Consider the following 18755-nt stretch of genomic DNA (forward strand, 5'->3'; position numbering starts at 1 on the left):
TTTGAGTCACAATTAAACCTCAAGAATTCACATTCAGTTACGTTTCTTTTAAAATACAATTGAATAAAATATGAAACCATCAAATGAACTTTTGTCATTAAAGACAATTTCAAAGTTTTGTTTGGTTTTGGTATTATGACAAAGTTTCATCAAAAAAGATTTGATAAAAACATTGAATGTTTCCAGCTTGTCTCAACTTTTCAAACAACTAAAACTAAAATGTGCATTATTTCTGCCAAAGTTTATGTAGAATGGAGAATTTTTTCTAAATTATGAAAATGAAGTAACTATTTATCTTTTTATGTTATTCCAAAAACCAGAGATTACAAATCAGCCAAAAAAGAAAAAAAAAAAACATTTAAACCCATTTCTGTTTGAAATATTCATATTTCCATAAAGAAAATGATGGTTTAAAAGGTGCTTTCTTTCAGCAGGATGAAATTACGACCCTGATAAGGATAATTGTAAATGTAGAGAATGAAAGCCAAGTTTAGTGTAAAACAAGAGAACAAAAGCAAATCGTGTTAAAACAAACAGATGACAAAAGTCAAAATGTGAATAAGGGATAATTAGAGTGTTATGTTTAAACTAAATCAGGTTTAATAAAGTAGCTCTGAAGTAAACAGTCTTCAGAAACAGTGAAAAAAAAGAAAATGCTGCACCTACTTATCCAGCTCTTAGCTTGGTCTCAACAACAAAATGTTTTATTTATTATTTATTTTATGTTATTTCTGATCCTGAAGCTACGTGTAAATATTCAGGTTTACCTGCAGCTTGAAGCATCTCAACAGTCTGAGTTATTCCTCTTGTATTCCTTCCCAGAGGTTTGGTTCTCTGATTTCCAAATAATTCCCTGATGTGGAGTTGTTACCGCAGATTAAAAGCTCATTGAGGAAGCGAACGATGCCAGTTTGTCTCCTGCCAACTCGTCTGTTCAGGATGACAAGCAGCATCCATCATCCATCCTCTGGATTTACAGCCAGACATCTCCAACTCTGACACGCAGACGTCTTCTAGACAGATGCGATTTTAAGTTGCTGGCCACACGAAATAGATAAAAGAAAAAATTTGAGGATGTGATCCAGAACTGGACTGAGCTGCAGGTCAATCCGGGTCCAATCCGTATGTTTTCTGGCCGCGTTCAGAACCAGCTCTGTCAAACTAGACCTGAGTGCTGATTTTCTACACATTAATAATTACAATGTTCAAAGTTTATGAAGTATGCAAGGAACTCTTTGAGTATGTTTTGTCCACACCCAATTAAATACGACTGCAAATGAAAAATGTTTTCTAATAAATTATTGCTCAGAAACATAAAAACTGAGGCAGAACGCTAACGTTGCCCAGAACCTCAGAAAAACTTTGTGCAGTGATTTGTGCCGAGTCAGGTGGTCAGACAGAAAAAATGTTACTAAACCATTAAAACATCTCAAGTTTTACTTTGAATTCAAGTCAGCGCTCTAGCATTAGCTTCTGCTAAACACTGTATTAGTGTAGAGCTGTAGCGCTAGCAGAGCTAATGCTTATGATTAGAGCGCAGAGGTGTGACCAAGTCACTGTGTTGCAAGTCTCAAGTAAGTCTCAAGTCTCTGTCCTCAAGTCCGAGTCAAGTCTCAAGTAAAGACAGGCAAAAGTCGAGTCAAGTCTCAAGTCAGGAACCTTTAATTTCAAGTCATTTCGAGTCGTTTTTATTTTATTTTATTTTTTATAATTTGCAATTATACATAAAATTCAAATAATAGACCATTTGTTCGTGTAGCTGAACACAAAGTATAAAAAACATTTTTAAATTGGACCACTTTATTGCCCAGTTCTGTTAAACTTGATATTCAATAAGAAAGAGGAAAATGCTGACATTTCCACAGCACAATACAAAGAACCATAACAGCAGTTTTTTCCTCTTTTCTCTCACCTGTCAAAACAATATATTGTCAATATAATTTCCCAACGTAGATGTCTTCAAATACACCAACCATCCTTAGATGATACTAGACCCGGCTCATCATCATGATGGGACAGAGAGACTCTGTTCCCTGTGTTCAGGTCCAGAATCTGCTTTCTGTTCCGGAGCCCCGCTCACTATCCACCGGCTTCCTGAGCTAACACGGTGCACATTATTTGTGGAGGCATTTGAAGGACCGGATTTATGGTAAATCATCACCAATTTAACCCGGAGTACACATGCTAACACGAAGTTAGCTAAAGTCAGCTATCTTACAGCAAAAGAAAAGCGCCACCTACCGATCTTTGTGAAGCTTCAAATGCCGGACAAAGTTGGACGTCGTGGCATCTCCATCCGATATTCTCTTCTTGCATGTTTTACAAGTTGCAGTTCGTTTTTTAGTCGAAAGTTCATAACCTACGTAGCCAAAAGAAATTACTCGCGGAAGCATATTCGAGCGGTTATTTCGTATTTCGTTCCCTGAGCTCTGTAGCTTTGCCGCGTTTTTTTAAACGTCCAAATCCTGTTAATTTGATTGGTTGTGCTGCAGCTACGTACACATACATACATAAGGAGAGAGGAAAACCATAGTGACGGTCTGCGCATATTGATACGGAATGAGTGACATTAATTAATGACGCAACTTTATAAATAATGTGTTTTAAATTTTAAGACTTTGAGTAAAAAATATCAAGTCTTTTCAAGTAAACAGCTTCAAGTCGAGTCAAGTCCGAGTCTTTGAGCATTTTTTCAAGTCAAGTCTCAAGTCGTGATTTTAACGACTCGAGTTTGACTCGAGTCCAAGTCATGTGACTCGAGTCCCCACCTCTGTTAGAGCGTAAGCCTAGCAAAACTAAAGTTTATTTTTTATTTTTTACATACAAAAGTCCAAGCAGAAACATAATTCTGACATTACAAAGATTATAAGTTTGCATTTAGTCAGTAATTTAGCAGCAAAAAGCAGTTTTTGAATTGAGAATGTTGCTAATTTTGTTGATGGATGTTTTTTTGATTAATTACAGATCCTGCAATTAATTTGTTGACATTTTTTAATCGAGTTTCTCCACTAAACCTTTTTCAGCTAAGAAGAGCCAATCATCTGTGTGCTCACACACAATGAGCTGCTGACTGTAGCTGAAAACTCATGAGAAGAACAAGGTGTTCAGGCACCAACAATCCTCCAATCACAGTCCAGAGTCAGGCCACGTTTCCAGGAAGCGGACAGGTTGCTGAGGAAGACGACCGCAGCCTGTCTGCTTTCCTGATGCTGTGATGTGGAGCAGCATTAATCACCAGCTCCATCAGGCAGGTGGAGTGACTTTTGTGCTGCATCAGCAAATATGTCAAGGTGATATTAAACAATGTTTGACAGAAGTGAAGAAAATCTGCTGTGATTCGTTTGTTTCTTCTCATACGGAACCAATTTGTCTTTAGAAGTGCGGCGCTGTGCCGGTTCTGCCCTCAGCGGCTCCGTTGTCCTTTTCCACCACGGAGCAACGAGTTTCTAAACTTAAAACAATAAACCGGTCCATGAATCTAGAGGCTAACGTGTTCTGGCAGATTAAACAAAGATTTTAGGTGTCTGACTGGCAGCTTGTTTAAACTGAGATGCACAGAGGTGAGGCTTTTCATCTGGGGCTCCAGCAGTCACTCACTCAAATGAAAATAAAGTTTTTAAGCCAGGAAAGGTGAAAATGGACGTTCCCCCGGAAACGGCTCTAATTAAACCGGCTGCTGATGTTCCTGCCATGTGCAGCGAGGAAATGTTTCGAGTGCTGATGAAAGATGAATCTGGTGCAACTCCCAACCTTTCATCAGGTAGAGGCAGTAAAGTTTCCTGCTGCAGGAGTTTATCGTCAGGACAACGCATGACAACCTCTCGAGCGTTTGAAGCATCATGCTCAGTTTCTCGCAACCCAAAAAACCTGAATCCATCTGAGAGGGAGAGGAAGAGCTCAGTTCCTGGAAAAGTCAGGGTGAAAATCAGAAGGACAGAGATGGAGAAACAGCTCAGCCCCAGACTGATGGAGCGCATGCAGCTACAATAATCAAGTATGATCCCATCAATCAGTCACTGGTTGATTTTATTCATGATGACACGGCCGCTGAGAGAGCTGGCGGACTGTGAAGCATAAAACACAGCAAGCTGTTCCCCTTGTGGAAATGTCACACTCACCAAGCCTGGACTGAATTTATTCAATCTGCATTTGATTGGATTTCATAAAGTGACATTTTATTGTGGTAAACATTATTAGAGAGCTGTGTGATGTTAGGAAACCATGTAATGTGATGATGCTGGTTGCAGGATTAATGTAAATCTGCTGAGTCCAGATCACGAGTCGTCCACAAACAATCTGCTTAAAAACAGATATTAATTTGAATTTCCACCGTTGAAAAAGTTGCTTCTGGTAAATTGAGGTGGGTGATACAGACGTAAAATTTCATCATATTTTGTGTGATTTATGGTGATAATGATAAAAAATGCTAAAATGATAATGTATTAAAAATATTTACGCAATGAATCGCTTTTTTTTTTAAATGCACAAAAGTTCTTCAAACCACTGAAGGAAACAAGACAGAAACCTCTGAACTCAACTTCCACCTTCACCAAACGGAAACAAAATGACGTCAGATTTTAGCAGTTGGAGGATTTCTCTTTTGTCTTTATTAAAAGACAAGAAAACCATTTCTCCTACTAGACTTATGCATTTGTTTTGGTTTTATTTACCCAGAATGCTCTGCTCTGGTCTGCTATGTATTGGAACCGAACCAGATTTCACTTTTTTGATCCTGGATACCTGAAACTGAGCTACACCTGGTGAAACCCACAGCTTTCAAGAAACTCACTAAATATGCCAACAGTCAAAGGTTTGGACACAACTTCTCACTTGATTCAGTGAGAAGCTGTGCCCAAACATTTAGCCCAAATCTGTAAAATGCCCAAAATAAAACACTTTACTGAAACACATGTGAAGTATCTGCAGATGTGACTGATGAAGAGGAGGTAATGGATGAGTAGGAACAGAAGCAAAAACCTCAAACTACTAAGACAAGCAATTTTGTGTGAAAAACTGCTGTTGAGTTTTTACATCCCCCCAGGCTGAGAGTCTTTAAAAACGCTTGCTGAAGACTTTCCCATCATGTGGTGAATCTTTTTGTTGTTCTGCATCCTCACTTAAAAAAGCCCATCACATCCTGGACCAGACTGGTTGTCTGGTTGTAAATAGGCTGCGGCGTCGCAGAGGGTGGCAGGCAGGCTGTTGAGCTTTGCACGCATTCTGTAAAGAACTGAAACCACACTGAGCGTTCCCAAGGCTCAGCAGTATCAATTAGAGGCAGCCTGTGAGAAGATGTGCTTCCTCTGCTGCTGTGGTCGTAGTAGAAGGTGGGAATCAGGAGAGAGACTGGGAGGAGCAGCTCTTCCAGCTGGTCCTTTAAACCTCTGCTTTTAGTTTTCTCATATAAAAAGCAACCAGACCATCCAATTACCAATTTTCCTTTTTTTCCCACTAAAAGCAAATAGCAATAATCCTGGCGGACGAAGTACCAAAGCAAATCCTACAGGAGGAAAATCTTAGTGACTCAGAGTTAGAGGTTAGGCTGAGAAACCACAGGCCCTCCTGAGTTATAACACCACCTACAGAGCGCTGCATACCTGCTTTCATACGTGGAAACCGCCTGAACCGCAACTACAACAGAACATTTCATGTTTCCTCCAGAGAATTAACGGCACACAAATTATATAGTTCAAATGTCTGATTTTTAGAATGAATGCAATATATTAGGATTTCTGACACAATCTGTCCTCCTGAAAAAGCTTGTGGAAAAATGGAAAAAAATATTCCCGTTTGAACAAGAAGAAATCTCCAGCAGAACCAGAACCGAGCTCAGTGAGAGCGTCCATCTGCCACAGCCGACGGAGAAAACAGAGCATACACCAAAAAATTAAGCTGCTATAAATATATATATTTGTTTTATACCTTTGCATTAAAACCATTAAATGGAATCCCATTACTGCCATGGAAGAAAAAATAAAACCAAACAGAAAGTTGTAATTATGAGTTTTAGTCATAATCATTAAAATAAAAGTCACAGCTACAAGTTTAAGTTATAATTTTGAGTTGTAAAGTCATAACAAAAATAAGTAATAATTGCAAAAGTAAGTAATAACCACACATTTTAAAGTTTTCATAAAAATAAGTCAGAATTACTAGTGTTCAATTCATAATCATGAGCTTTAAAGTCATAATTTTGACTTTTAATTATATTATAACTACAACAATAGACAAAATTAAGAGTTTTTAAAAAGTTATTTTCAAACTAGACATAAAACTGGTCATTATGACCTTAAAACTGGTCATTATGACTTCCTGTTGGGTTTTTAATTTGTTCCTTCATGGCAGGAATGTGCTTCCATACCAAGAAATCCTGAAACTGCTGCAGTTTCATTCAAAGTTGTCGTACTGAGCTCAAAACGAGACAATATTCAACCATTTCTGCTCCAATCCTGGTTTATAGTTACTCCTGACTTTAGTGTTGAACAAAGAAAGAGAAATAAATACAGTAAATAAACTTTTCCATCTGCTTTACTAACTGTAGGGTATGTGTTTCAACTGGTTCCAGATGTTCCCACTAATTAACCCGTGTCACCCAGAACCAGGGCCAAGCTGGCAGATCCACGACGCAACATCTGTGAGCTCATCATCTGTGAATCCTTCGTCCCACTAAAACAGAACCAGAACTCTGAGAACAAGTGTTCTGGAGCACGTACGACTGGATCAAGTTTACGCGGCCGGTCCTGACAGGTCTGGCACCCGGCACTGCAGGTCCTCTGCTGAATGCCGAGGTCTCGCATTTTTGGTCCAAATAAACAACGAGGCAACAGAACAGGAGATTAATTCTCCTCAATTTGGCGACAAATGGTTTCCCTCGCTGAGTCCAGGCAGAACAGACGGACCACACAACCCCTTCTTCTGACAATACACAAAGACGCTGCCTCTAAACGGGCCAGCTTGTGTCATAACCTTTTCAAATGAGCCAGCGCTCCTCGATAGGGAACAATGCCCCAGAGATGGAGATGGGAGGAGGACGTTTCCGTCTCCAGGCTGAACTAAAGCGTCTCTGCTGGATCCTGGGGACTGGGGAGGTTTTGTGTCTGATGGCTCGGGGTTCTCTGCTCACACGTCGTGCTCCCTCTCATCAACAGCGCTGGTAATCCCATTAATATGAAGAGGGCCAAGAGCCTGAGAGTGGTCACTGCTTAAGAGCCATCAGTCGGCATTAGCCCAGGAAATCCAAACCCTTGTCGGGACCCATTAACAACTTAGTCTGGCGAGTTAAAAATCATTTCAAACCCGTGTCAGCGGCGAAACCTGAAGCCAGCTGTTGCTAATTGGTGGACCATTTCAAAACACTGTTGCTCACACAACACAAGTTTAATGTCGTTTAGTCAGAGTCTTGGCTAATCCTCTATTGTTGCTGCAACGACCCGATCCATCCGTCATTTTAAACTCGGTGTATTTCTTGGCAGCTTTGATGCTTTTCTCACATAACTGAACACCGTCCTGAAGCTCTGCCACAAATAACCAGCCGAGAGGAGGAACCTCTCACTTTAACATGGCAAATTATTTCCATTTAAGGTAATTATCTGCAGGTTTCTGACTGTCTGCAGCATGTGGTCAGTCCGTGTGCTGCCATGACCACATGATGTCTCAGGCAAGATAATCTGCTGGCTTTTAATTAACACAGAAAAGAAGGAAAATATAAGAAGACTGGAGGCGATCAGTAATGCGTCATTTTACCAGACAGCGTCTAACCCAACATGCATGCCGCATATGGCCAGATTCTGGTCTCACTGAGGACCAATCAAGTGATTACAGAGCATCAGAACCTGATTAATGCAGCTTTAAAACAGATTACTCCAATGTGGCCAGCAGGCAGCGAGGCCACTCCAGAAACGCTGACTCTGGTGACTCCTACACTGCAGCATTTGGTAGTCCAAAGATATAATGGTGCTCAAAGTGTATGACATAGCATCACAAAGGTCTGCTTGGACACCATCTTTGGTTGGAAGTTATAGTTCAAGAACTAAGGATGCAACAGTTTGGATTCAATTTAAAAATACTTTATTAATCCCAAAAAGAAACTAAAAGTTGTCATAACTCAAAGCATCCAGGTATCGCTTAAAATGCCGATTTTTAAAACTTGAAAGGCTCCACACAAACTACTAGAAAACCGAAGGTTTGACCGAACAGAGTGGGCCGTGGATTCACATGTCAGGAACAACAAGAACCGATTTAACTCACCAATATTCAGATGTTGGACAGGAGATCTCACAAAACCTCGAATTCAGATTAAACAAGCCTGGCCGACTGGGAATAGCCATGGCGATAGTTTAAGGATGATATTTAACAGAGAAAAACGATACTAAGACGCCTCCAACATCCACCTGATTTGCTGGTGTGTCACGGCAGCAGTTATTTTTAGTTTCTGATTGGCTACCATCACAGTCAGCAGGCTGAAACAGCATGAAAATCATTTCGTGTGAATTCTGGGTAACAGCTCAACATCCGGGCAGCAGAGGAGATATTCCACAATAACATCTGTTAACGAGCTCTGCTAATCCACCTCCTTTGCTTTTGCTGCTCCTCTTTAAATCTTCCTGGCAGTAAGGGGGAAAACGTAAGAGAAATGTGAGTTATTCATAATCAGTATTGTTTGAACATCAAGTTGCCCTAAAAAAACAGCTAAGATCATAATTCACTAGAATGAATCTGATTTCTGTCATTAGCCTGGAAAGCTGATCCAGTGTGATCAACTGGACTTCAGCGGTTCCTTCAGACTGCAGGAAGTCTAGACGCCATCTGGCCCTGCAGATTACTGGTTTCTGGGCCTGCAGCTTACTGGTTTCCAGCAGTGTGGAAGGACCCGGTTCTGTGTGAAACGACTTCAGGATTACGGCGGTTTAAGTGACAACAGTTTGGCTGTTAGTGATTATTAACAGGTGCTGCAGGTCAGAATATATTTCTGTCTCTGGACAGAAATATCTTGAAAGGCTTTTTGAGATCAAATTTCCTGCAGATTTATTCTTTAGATCTGTGTAGTTAATTATAAATCAAAGGTCAATTTGTTCAGTAAAGAACTTTAAAATCTAATCTAAAAGCTCATTACAAGACAAACACAGATCTTTAACTGGAGCTAATGGAGCTTCTTTCTTCTAATGTTCAACATGTCGGCAACATGAAAATAGACTGAATTTATTGTGGATAAAATAGTGAGAGTATCAACAGGACATAATCTCTATATTTTTGTCCAACTCCACTGTGACTTGAGAAACACCTGATCCTCTGAGATTTTCCACGGGTCTCACAGAACCATAAACCCAATGCAGTATTAAAAACCATTAATATGGATATCTGATAGCACAACAGCTGTCAGCTCAACCTCTCGGCTTCTGCTTCACTTTTATTTGTTTCAACAGAACTTTGCTGCTTTGTTTTCTTCATGCAATATCAAAATAAATCTTCCTATGGATTTCATGATAAATCTTTTTGTTTGGATTTTAAAACTAAATATTCTAAAACTAATAGTTTTACTTCTACACTAGGAGAAAGGGCACTGAAAAAAATCCTTTAGCTGCTTCAGAGACTGAAAATCAAAGGGATCTGATTCTTTGGCTGGTCTATGGTTCACCACAGGACAGAGCAAACGGACCAAACAAAGTAAACAAAGCAAACGGAGGCAAGGAAACGTCACAAACAATATTTATGTGTTTTTCTCTCTGAGACAAACAGAGAGACAGACTGAGGTTTGTCTGGAATAATGTTCTTTAGGCAGATGAGCCAAAAGCTGAGAGAAGTTGACCTCATACCTAAAGCACGGAAGTGGAAGTGTCATGCTTTGGGGTTGATTTACTGGAGCAGGACCTGACCAGCTTAACATCACAGAATCCACTATTCTACCAACAATCCATTCTACCAAGTACCAGAGGATGTTTGAGTAAAATGACTAAAGCATTGGGAAATGGGGCCAAGTCAAAACCCAGAACAAAAAACACCTCAAACATGTAAAACCTGGAGATGAGGAGAGGGACAAATCTTCCTGAGACCGATGTCAGAGATGGTGACGCTCCTCAGTGAGGTCAGTCCAGCTGATGGAGTCATTCCATATTAAAGAGCCAAAATATTTAATGGTCTCTCTTAATTTTTAATACCTGTGTATGTCACCTGGTTTTCAAAGAAATCAAATAAATATCAACTGTTAACTCAGACTAGAACACAAAGCAACCTGTGGAGATGATTCATCAGTGAATGAAACGGTGAAAAAGACGCTTCCTGTGAGGTGGGAAGGATGAAACATTCTTGTAAAATGAACGTCTTCATACTTTTTACAAACACAGAAATCAGCCAATAAAACACCAACACTAGTTTTGCACATTTTCCACATCTTTCCTCACCACAGAAAAAGCAGCACAAAGGCCAACATGTCTAAACTCTGCTGCTGTCTGCGAGATCATTAGGAGACTTTGAGTGATTGAGACATTTTAAGGAGTTGGTCACTGGAAGAAGAAGTCAGTTGTTTTCTGCTAACAAAAATACATTTTGTGAGATTTTTCTGAGCAAATTAAGATTCTCACAAACATTAAAACTCCTCACAAGTTGTACTCTGTTAAGCAATTAACTTTTAAAATGTCTGATCTTTCAATTTGTGGTGAAAATGATGCAAATTTGAACCAAGTTTCCAAGGTTTAACGTACCCTAAATAAAAATGGTTTTGTGGACTTTGTCTCGTCTTCAGTGAGTTTGACCTGAAGGCATTGTGGGAAAAAAGAGAAGTTTGGGGCAAAGAGCATCCAGAAATGTTTTGATTTTACTACTAAATTTCATAGCTTTATTTTATAAATTGGAATCATTGCAGAACATTTACAAACTAGAGCATAAGTGAATTGGTGTGACGCTCGGGAATGCTCCCCTCCCTCAGAGTCGATGTGTTGCAGAACAGAATCCAACAGAACTCATTTCTGTTCTGCCAAAGGATGTTACTCCCTCTGAGAGTGAGGGCAGCAGAGGGAGAGGATGTTCATGCCATCCTCCCATCGCTGATACATCACATCTGTAGGCGCCTTACATGTGACATGTTACGGTTCCTTGAACAGATTAGGATTGGTCTATGGGTGACAAAAAACATCTTTACATTTTCTGCACAAAATCATTCTTAGATAATGAGATTTTAGTTCGCTCAATTCTGCCTATTTTAAGCTCCTTTCAGAATGAGCTGTTTTAGGGCCTCTGTCACTTTAAATAAAACTAAGCTACTCTTGACCACGCCCCCTAACTCAACGTTTACACTCACACAGGAAAATGCCTGCAAACAGATGCACAATTATAAAACTGCACATCTATAAAAAGCATCAGTAGAGCCTCCTGCACAACCAACCAGAACGAAGCAAGTGGTTTCTGGATTGAAAGTCAACAGTTAAACATTTATCTTTTCCAGCAGCCATTGTACAGCACATACAGTTAAAACCAACTGAAAAAATTTACCTGGAGCTCAGCTGGGTTTGCTAAGTAATGGGCTGGGGTTGCTAGGGAACATCCTGGGCTTTACTGGAGTTGCTAGGGAACAGGCTGGCTTCACTGGAGTTGCTAGGCGACGGGCAGTGCCTGCTGGTTTGTGACTAAACATTCTGGTTTTTCAAACGACTCATTTTCCAGTTACTAAAAAACATAAACTTAATGCCAAAAACTGACTGGGTGGATTTTTTTAAGCACTCTGGTTGTTTTTAGAAGAAGAAAACCCAAATGGAAGTAAAAGAAAATGTGAATTTTGCTAAATCCTTCACCTTTAATTTAAACCTGCAACAGAACTTGATTTTTCAACACGGGTGAAATATAAAGCTTTCTTGCTGTAGGATTAAAAAAATTAAGCTTTTTATCCAAGAAGCCAAAATTGAGTTGAATGTTGTTCAAAGATTTATATCAGTGGAGAAAACATCCAATTAATAATTTTTGGGTTTTTTGATGCTGGTTGCATCCATGCTGATATAATTTATGCATGAGCCTCTTTCTCTCAGTGCTACCTTCACTCATTCTGTTATTGGCTGTCCGGGTCAGGGGAACATTGATGTCTCTATTCTGGCAAACATCACATTTTATGTTTGAATCCACTTCAAACGATCCCTTCACACTGGTGCCAGCCGGGCACATCTGGAAGCACTGGATGATGGGAGCTGGAGGCCCGAGGAGCTGAGGAGACAGCGGAGCCACTGAATACACTGAACCGTGCAGCCAGTCTCAGCCTGCAGGCTGGAGGGTAATTACAGGATCCAGACACTGAAGTTTGACCAGAGATACTGAGGCTGCTGGGTTGCCCCCTTTGGCCTCTCAGCACAGCAGCTCTAACCACCTTAACCTAGAGAACATGCGAGTCTGGTTCCACACCACCGCACAGAGACAGAGACACGCCGATGCCGAGCCAGCCGGGACAGTACAGTTCGTCTTCATCTGAGATGGACAAGGTGAAACTAGAACTCTGTTTCTGCTGCCCTTCATCAGCTGTCCTCTCTCTGTGGATTCAGGAGTTGGAGTAGTTTTGCTGTTATCTAAAGTTTGACTCCTGGCTATAAATCATCTGCTACGCCCGGAGAAGCTGCGTCCTTCCTTTTGACCTGCAACCTTCACACATCCTCACCCAGCCAGGTCTTACGTTACCACACCAGGACAGAGTAATGACCAGGATACAGTCCGTCAAACATGTCGCCGTCCTGGCAGGAGGGTTAATCCATAAACCCTGTCTGTCTGAGTGGAGGTGAAACTTACAGAGCCTTGCAAAAATGATAAACATTTTCTCACAAGACAAGGATAAACCCACTTTATTCACCCTTTAGGTAAGTGACCAACAGTGTATAATTATGTGGAAAGAAAATGCTAATTTGAAACCACCTTTTGCTGCAGAAACAGCTGCAGGTTTTGGAGGTTTGTTTCTACCGGCTTTGAACATAGACGTTTCTGTCCAATTGTCATGAGCGAACTTTAAAATGAAGCAAAAAAGAAAATGTGAAATAGACGTGTGTCCATCTATGATTCTGGACCAAATCAACCAGGCCACATGAAACAAGATTTTATCAGATTCTGACTTGAATCAAACTGTAGCTGTAAAAAACAGAAAGAGATTTCTAACTAGCATGAACAACACATCTCAGAGATTTGGAAAGTTGTCCCCTCCGAGCTGAAGGTTGGGACTTAGAAATGTTTCCAAGCTTCGTGTCTCATAACGGCAGATCCACCAGTGGATGGGAGTTCGCTACGTCAGATCTTATTCTGCAAATGTGTTTCCATTTCCACTTTGCCACATTGAGTCTTTTTCAGAAAAATCCAAGAACATATCAAGCGAGCGTAAAAACTGAGGAAGTTATTTCAAATTTTACTGTTTCCATTAACTTTTTCATGTGTGATTGCTGGAAAATGTTAGCCGCGCAGTCCGTGAAGCACTAACCACAAACATTAGTTCTGCTATTGCTAATGCTTTAGCATCTCAGCAGTTAGTAGAAGCTAATGATAAACTGCTGAACAATGACAGAACAGCTTATCACCCTAAAGAGGACGTTCGCCAGAGTGTATCTGTGAACAGCAGTTTTTAAGTCTTGCCACAGATCTGGACTTTGACTAGGCCACTCCAACACAAGGACAGCTTTAATTGGAGCTCTGGCTGTGAGTTCAGGGTGTTCTGCAGCTTCTAACAGGTTTTATTCCAGATTGTCCAGATTTAGCTCCATCCATTTTCCCATAAACTCTGACCAGCATTACTTCACTGTGTGTTGGTCTGACGCATTAAATATTAAAAGAAAAAGTTTATATTGAGCTTTGTTTTAGAAATATTACAAAATGTAAATCGTTGTGTAACCTCAGCACCACACAATGTTCTTTCCTCCAACTTTATCAGTGCTATCCACTGCTGTCAGACCCGCAGTGGACAGCAGCAGAGATATGAACTAAATGACTCATTATTTCCATTTTCCAGTGCAGGTGTCAAAGCTGGGTTGATGAATAAGGAAGAGGAAGAGCATCCCCTGGGGCGATTTGGCACGGTAGCACGGGTCACTCCTCCAGAAAGCCATTTTTCTGCGGAGAGCTGCTGGAACTGACTGCATGCTCACAAAACTGTTTTGGTCGTTAAAATCTGACCTCCTGGTTGGCCCGGTCACTAGTTAACTGTAAAATCCGATTAAAGTGAAACCACTGAACACACATTGGAGAGCAGCTTCATCTTGTTTCTGTGAGCCAGTCAAACACCAGGAAAGCTGAGCGTCATCAATCATCTCAGAGATCAATGTTACTCTGTGACAAAGCAGCCAGAATCATTTCCTGCTGAATTATCAACAAGATTCATTCAATTCTGCTTGGAGGCACAAAATGGAAAAACATCAGCAATGGATCTTCCTTCTCTCTGCATAAAACGTTACATTATCTATGGCTGATGTCTTTGCCAGTAAATTATGTACACCTCTGGTCTACATGCCTGCAGGGTGTTTGTGTAAGTTGATTTATTGCCTTCAGGCATTCATCGTCTTCCAGCTTCTTCACCAGTCATGTGAGTTTTATCTCCACTCCGACAACATTAGCAAGTTAGATCAGTCTGTGCATCCCAGACTGTTTCCCTCCTAAACAAATATATAAATAAACTGGGCTGCAGCCGGCCTCCCCTCTCTCCCTCTGAGTGCAGCCCGTGGAGACATACGGCTGCTAATTGCAAGCCTGAACGCGTGGCGTTAAAAACGGATAACGCTGGATGACAGATAGCCTGAGATGAAAAAATGATGTCAGTTGAGGCTGGCTAAGCAAGCCGTCCGCACGCTTCATGAGGAACCTCCAATTACTCACACCAAGACAAATAAAATATGACTTTATGACAAGATTTTCTCATAAAAACAAGATGGCTTTGTGAAATTATCCAGCAGACCCCGCCTCTTTTTACAGCTTTATGGACACAGAAACAGAAACACAGCAGGAACAGCCTGACGTCTGATAAACTTCACTGTTAATACACCATTTAAAACCCACAAATATAACTTTATCTAAGAGATTTAAATTCATAAAGAAAAACAAAAACTAATAAATGTACTGCAAAGATGTATTGGATTATTTCTAGAACAGTGTCACTCTGCTGGTTCTGACTGGTTCTGTTTGGAGACTTTTCTGGTTGAATTGTTGCTGTTTGGAAAATCATTCCCTCTGGTTCTGGATGCTGTGCAACTGAGGATTTTAGCTCTTGCTTTTTGATGTAACCGTGGCAACAATATATTGTTTTTGCAAGAAACTGATTAGCATCTCAAAAGCTCAAATAACACCTGACCTTTGACCCCGAACCCCAGAGGAGCTGAAGAGGACGTTTCATGGATGCAGAGCAGAGAGAGAAGGAGGAAGTAAAAAAACACCTCAGAGATTTAAAGAGAAGAAGCAAAAGCAAAGGAGCTGGATTAGCAGAGCTTGTCGACGACACGGAAGACGCGTTACTCTGGAATATTCTCTCTGTTGTTCAGATTTTCAGCTGTTAGAATGTCATGACGGTCAGACAGCAACATTCTGCAGTCAGAGGCTTCTTCAGATTAGATGTGAGACTGACTGCTACTGGAGATCCTTCCTGCCTACAGCAGCAGCTGCAGCGACTCTTTAAAGATACTTGATGTTTCCCTTTGGGATAAATAAAATATTTTTGAATTTTAACATGATAATGCTATCTATGACAGGTATTTGCTATTATTTTCTATCATAATTACAGTTAATTATGCTTGAATATGAGCAGTATTTTCATTGCAAAGGATTAGTTGGATCCTATATTTAATAGGCAGAATTTTTCACTGTTTTAAAATATTGAAGAAGAATGAACTTTTATTACCGTTTTTACCCTAACTTGATCCAGATCTTAGCGGCTGAGATGCTAACGCTCAGAGAAAATCTGGGTTTTATCGTCTCTCAAATGTTTAAAGATGTTTTTCAATTTGTACAGTTTGTGATACACAGAACAGAACGAAACACCTGCTAAAATTTGAAGTAAGTATCAGTAAAATATCTTTCTGCTGCTCTGCTGTTTGTGCAGGAATGGAATATAATTAGTGGAACCAACTAAAGACTGAGATCCCACTTTTACTCCTGGAAATGTTTCCAAATAGGTAAAATGATCTTTCATGTAAACAAAGAACAAATGTGTCAGCCTCCATTCATCCAGCTAACTGGCAGTGTGCAGCTAAAGACAGGAAGGGGATAGAAGGAAAGTCCAGTCCCTGCACAAGTTTCTCTGGCATCTTCAAGCATTTCTGTTCTTTTAAAACTGAAAATTAAACAACTTCATCCCAGAAACCAAACAATGACTGGTATAAAATGAAGCGAGTCAAATAAATATGAGTAAAAGTAAAGCATCAGTCTGTCAGCGGTGGAAGTCCTGAACAGGAAGCGTTTTAATCCGCAGCAGTCAGTGGAGTTGTAAAGGAAACAGAATGATATGAGGGAAGTTAATTCACTGTTTGTTCCCTGAGATCAACATTAGATTCACTACACAGCAGAAAACTGAGCCGAACATTTAACAGCTTCTCTTTAAAAGATGAGGTGAAGACAGGAAGCTCATACGAAAAAAGGAAATGATTGTGACCTACATCAAGACATGGCTGGTGAATAAAGAGCCTGAGGCAGTGACAAGCATTCAGCCGTCAAATATCAAAAGGCCAGCTATGAGTAATGCGTTAGAGCCAGCCGGCCCCCCAGCTGAGAGGCTGACTACGCTCCATATTTTTAATAATAATAATAATAATAATAATACAATATGCTGCTCCCAGTTTCACATTTTAAAAGTCTGAAACTGAGGCTGGAGACACGTTGATTCAGCTGCACGACTCCAGCTTCTTCTGCGAGGCTAAAACACGATAAACTGAGACATCAGGTCAAAGTTTCACTGCTAAACCTGAAGGAAGAAAACTGACGATAAAACGATGCATTCAGGACGGCAACAGATGATTGTTTCAGTCATCCATCATTCTGATGATTAATCATAATCGATTAATTACTCGTGAAAATTTCAATCATAAGAATTTTGATTTGTTTTTATCTTGATAAATTTCAGTTAATATTCAAAAAAACAAAACTGATCTTATCAGAAACACTAGTTTTATTTTCTCCACTGTTTGTTCCACAAGATCAATAAATATAAGCAAATTTGAAGAACATGATTAAATGTAGTTACTGTGTGCATCTTAGTGATATAAACCAAATTTTTATTTAAGTAAGCAAACTATGATTATGGTCACATCCATACAGATACTGAAAAAAGAACCAATAAATAGTTTTTCCACCACAGTTTTTATCTTTTGTCATAATAGACCCACAAAATACCATAATAAAACTTCAAGTCTATATCGCTCACCGAGAAGTTGAGGATTAATCCAATTAATATTCAGTTCTGGGTATATCGCTGAAAAAGCTTCAATATCAAAAATATCCTGAAAATACTTTCAGGAAGTTCTCACTCCCGACTCCCCTGAAGGATGTTTGCTTATTTACAACTTTCACGGTTAACTTTAAAGGAAAATAGATCTACAGAGATACACTGCAGATTTCAACTGGATGACGAAACTAGAAGAGCCGAATCCACCAAAAACACGTGTGGATAATCCGGCAGATTCCCGAACCTTCAGAGCCACATTCCTCTCCGATACCTGATGCTCGCCCTCTGCTACTCTGCTGCTCGGATTCATGGGAAGGGTGAACAGAACCGAGCCAGAACCGGTTCGGAGTGCACTTCATTCAGTGAGGGAAGTACCTGTCATCGTAGCAGAAATCGGCTCCCAGAGTGTTGACGTACAGGACCAGAGCCACGGCGCCGCACAGCAGTTCAGCGAACATCTCTGCTCCACGCAGACTTCAGGGAATCACGTCAATAATCAGAATAAAAAATACAGGAAAAATGGAAACAAAAAAGAAAAATGTGCAGAGAGAGTCGGACTGGGGGGGAGAGGGGGCTGCCGATCCCGGTCACTGTTCAGTCCCCGTCTTTGTCAGGATGTCTCTCCGAAAATAAGTCCATTCTGTCCCCCCCACCCGAACCCTTCATCCTCCATGAAGTGCATAAAGTGGATAATCCATAGGTGGCTTTCTGTCTAACCCATGGTGGGAGCTCTACACCCTGCTGGGAGTTGGGCAGAAAATAAAACAGCGTTCAGTGGATCTGTGACAACATGCTGCACGCCTCCCCGACACACACACTCACACACCCACACACACACACACACACACACACACACACACAGAGAGAGAGAGAGAGAGAGAGAGAGAGAGAGAGAGAGAGAGAGAGAGAGAGAGAGGGGAGGATCAGCGCTCTGATGCTCTGAGCAACGGCCGCCGCTGCTGGAGAAACGTCGTGATTTACACTGAGGTCAAACTGCTTGTCATAAAGCCGCTGTTTCCGTTTACACTTTCAAAATAAAGTAAAACTAACATGTAAAACAAACAAACAGCCCATTATGACCAAGCGTTTTGTCACGTGGGCCAGAATCATCAAAAACAATTAAGGTGAAAACTTTTCACACCTGATAGTCAGATAGACTCGATTCATTGGAGACCAAAACTGCACATAGGGGGCAGTAGAGAGTATGTTGTTGGGAAGCTAACCAGCCAACGAGCCGATCTAGACCAGCCTGTTCTGGAGGGAAGGTAACACACTGAACTACTGAGGCCTCAGATTTCAGCCACTGTTAGTTTTCCATTTTGTATTTGGTAATAAACCACGAGCCATTTCTTACGCTAGCCCTAGACTTGTATTTACCCAG

At 40.6% G+C, this 18755-nt stretch overlaps 1 protein-coding gene across 1 annotated transcript in view; it reads right to left on the bottom strand.

The window, feature by feature from the left end:
* Positions 1 to 18245, bottom strand: part of tmtc2b (transmembrane O-mannosyltransferase targeting cadherins 2b) — a 98344-nt gene extending 80099 nt beyond the window's left edge. The window contains exon 1 of the mRNA XM_028033808.1: positions 17750 to 18245. Within this exon, the coding sequence (XP_027889609.1) occupies positions 17750 to 17832 (83 nt within the window). The 5' untranslated portion in view covers positions 17833 to 18245. The remainder of the gene's footprint in view (positions 1 to 17749) is intronic.
* Between the last annotated feature and the right edge of the window lie 510 nt (positions 18246 to 18755).

Source organism: Xiphophorus couchianus, chromosome 2, assembly GCF_001444195.1.
Source record: "Xiphophorus couchianus chromosome 2, X_couchianus-1.0, whole genome shotgun sequence".
In the NCBI taxonomy this organism is placed as follows: domain Eukaryota; kingdom Metazoa; phylum Chordata; class Actinopteri; order Cyprinodontiformes; family Poeciliidae; genus Xiphophorus; species Xiphophorus couchianus.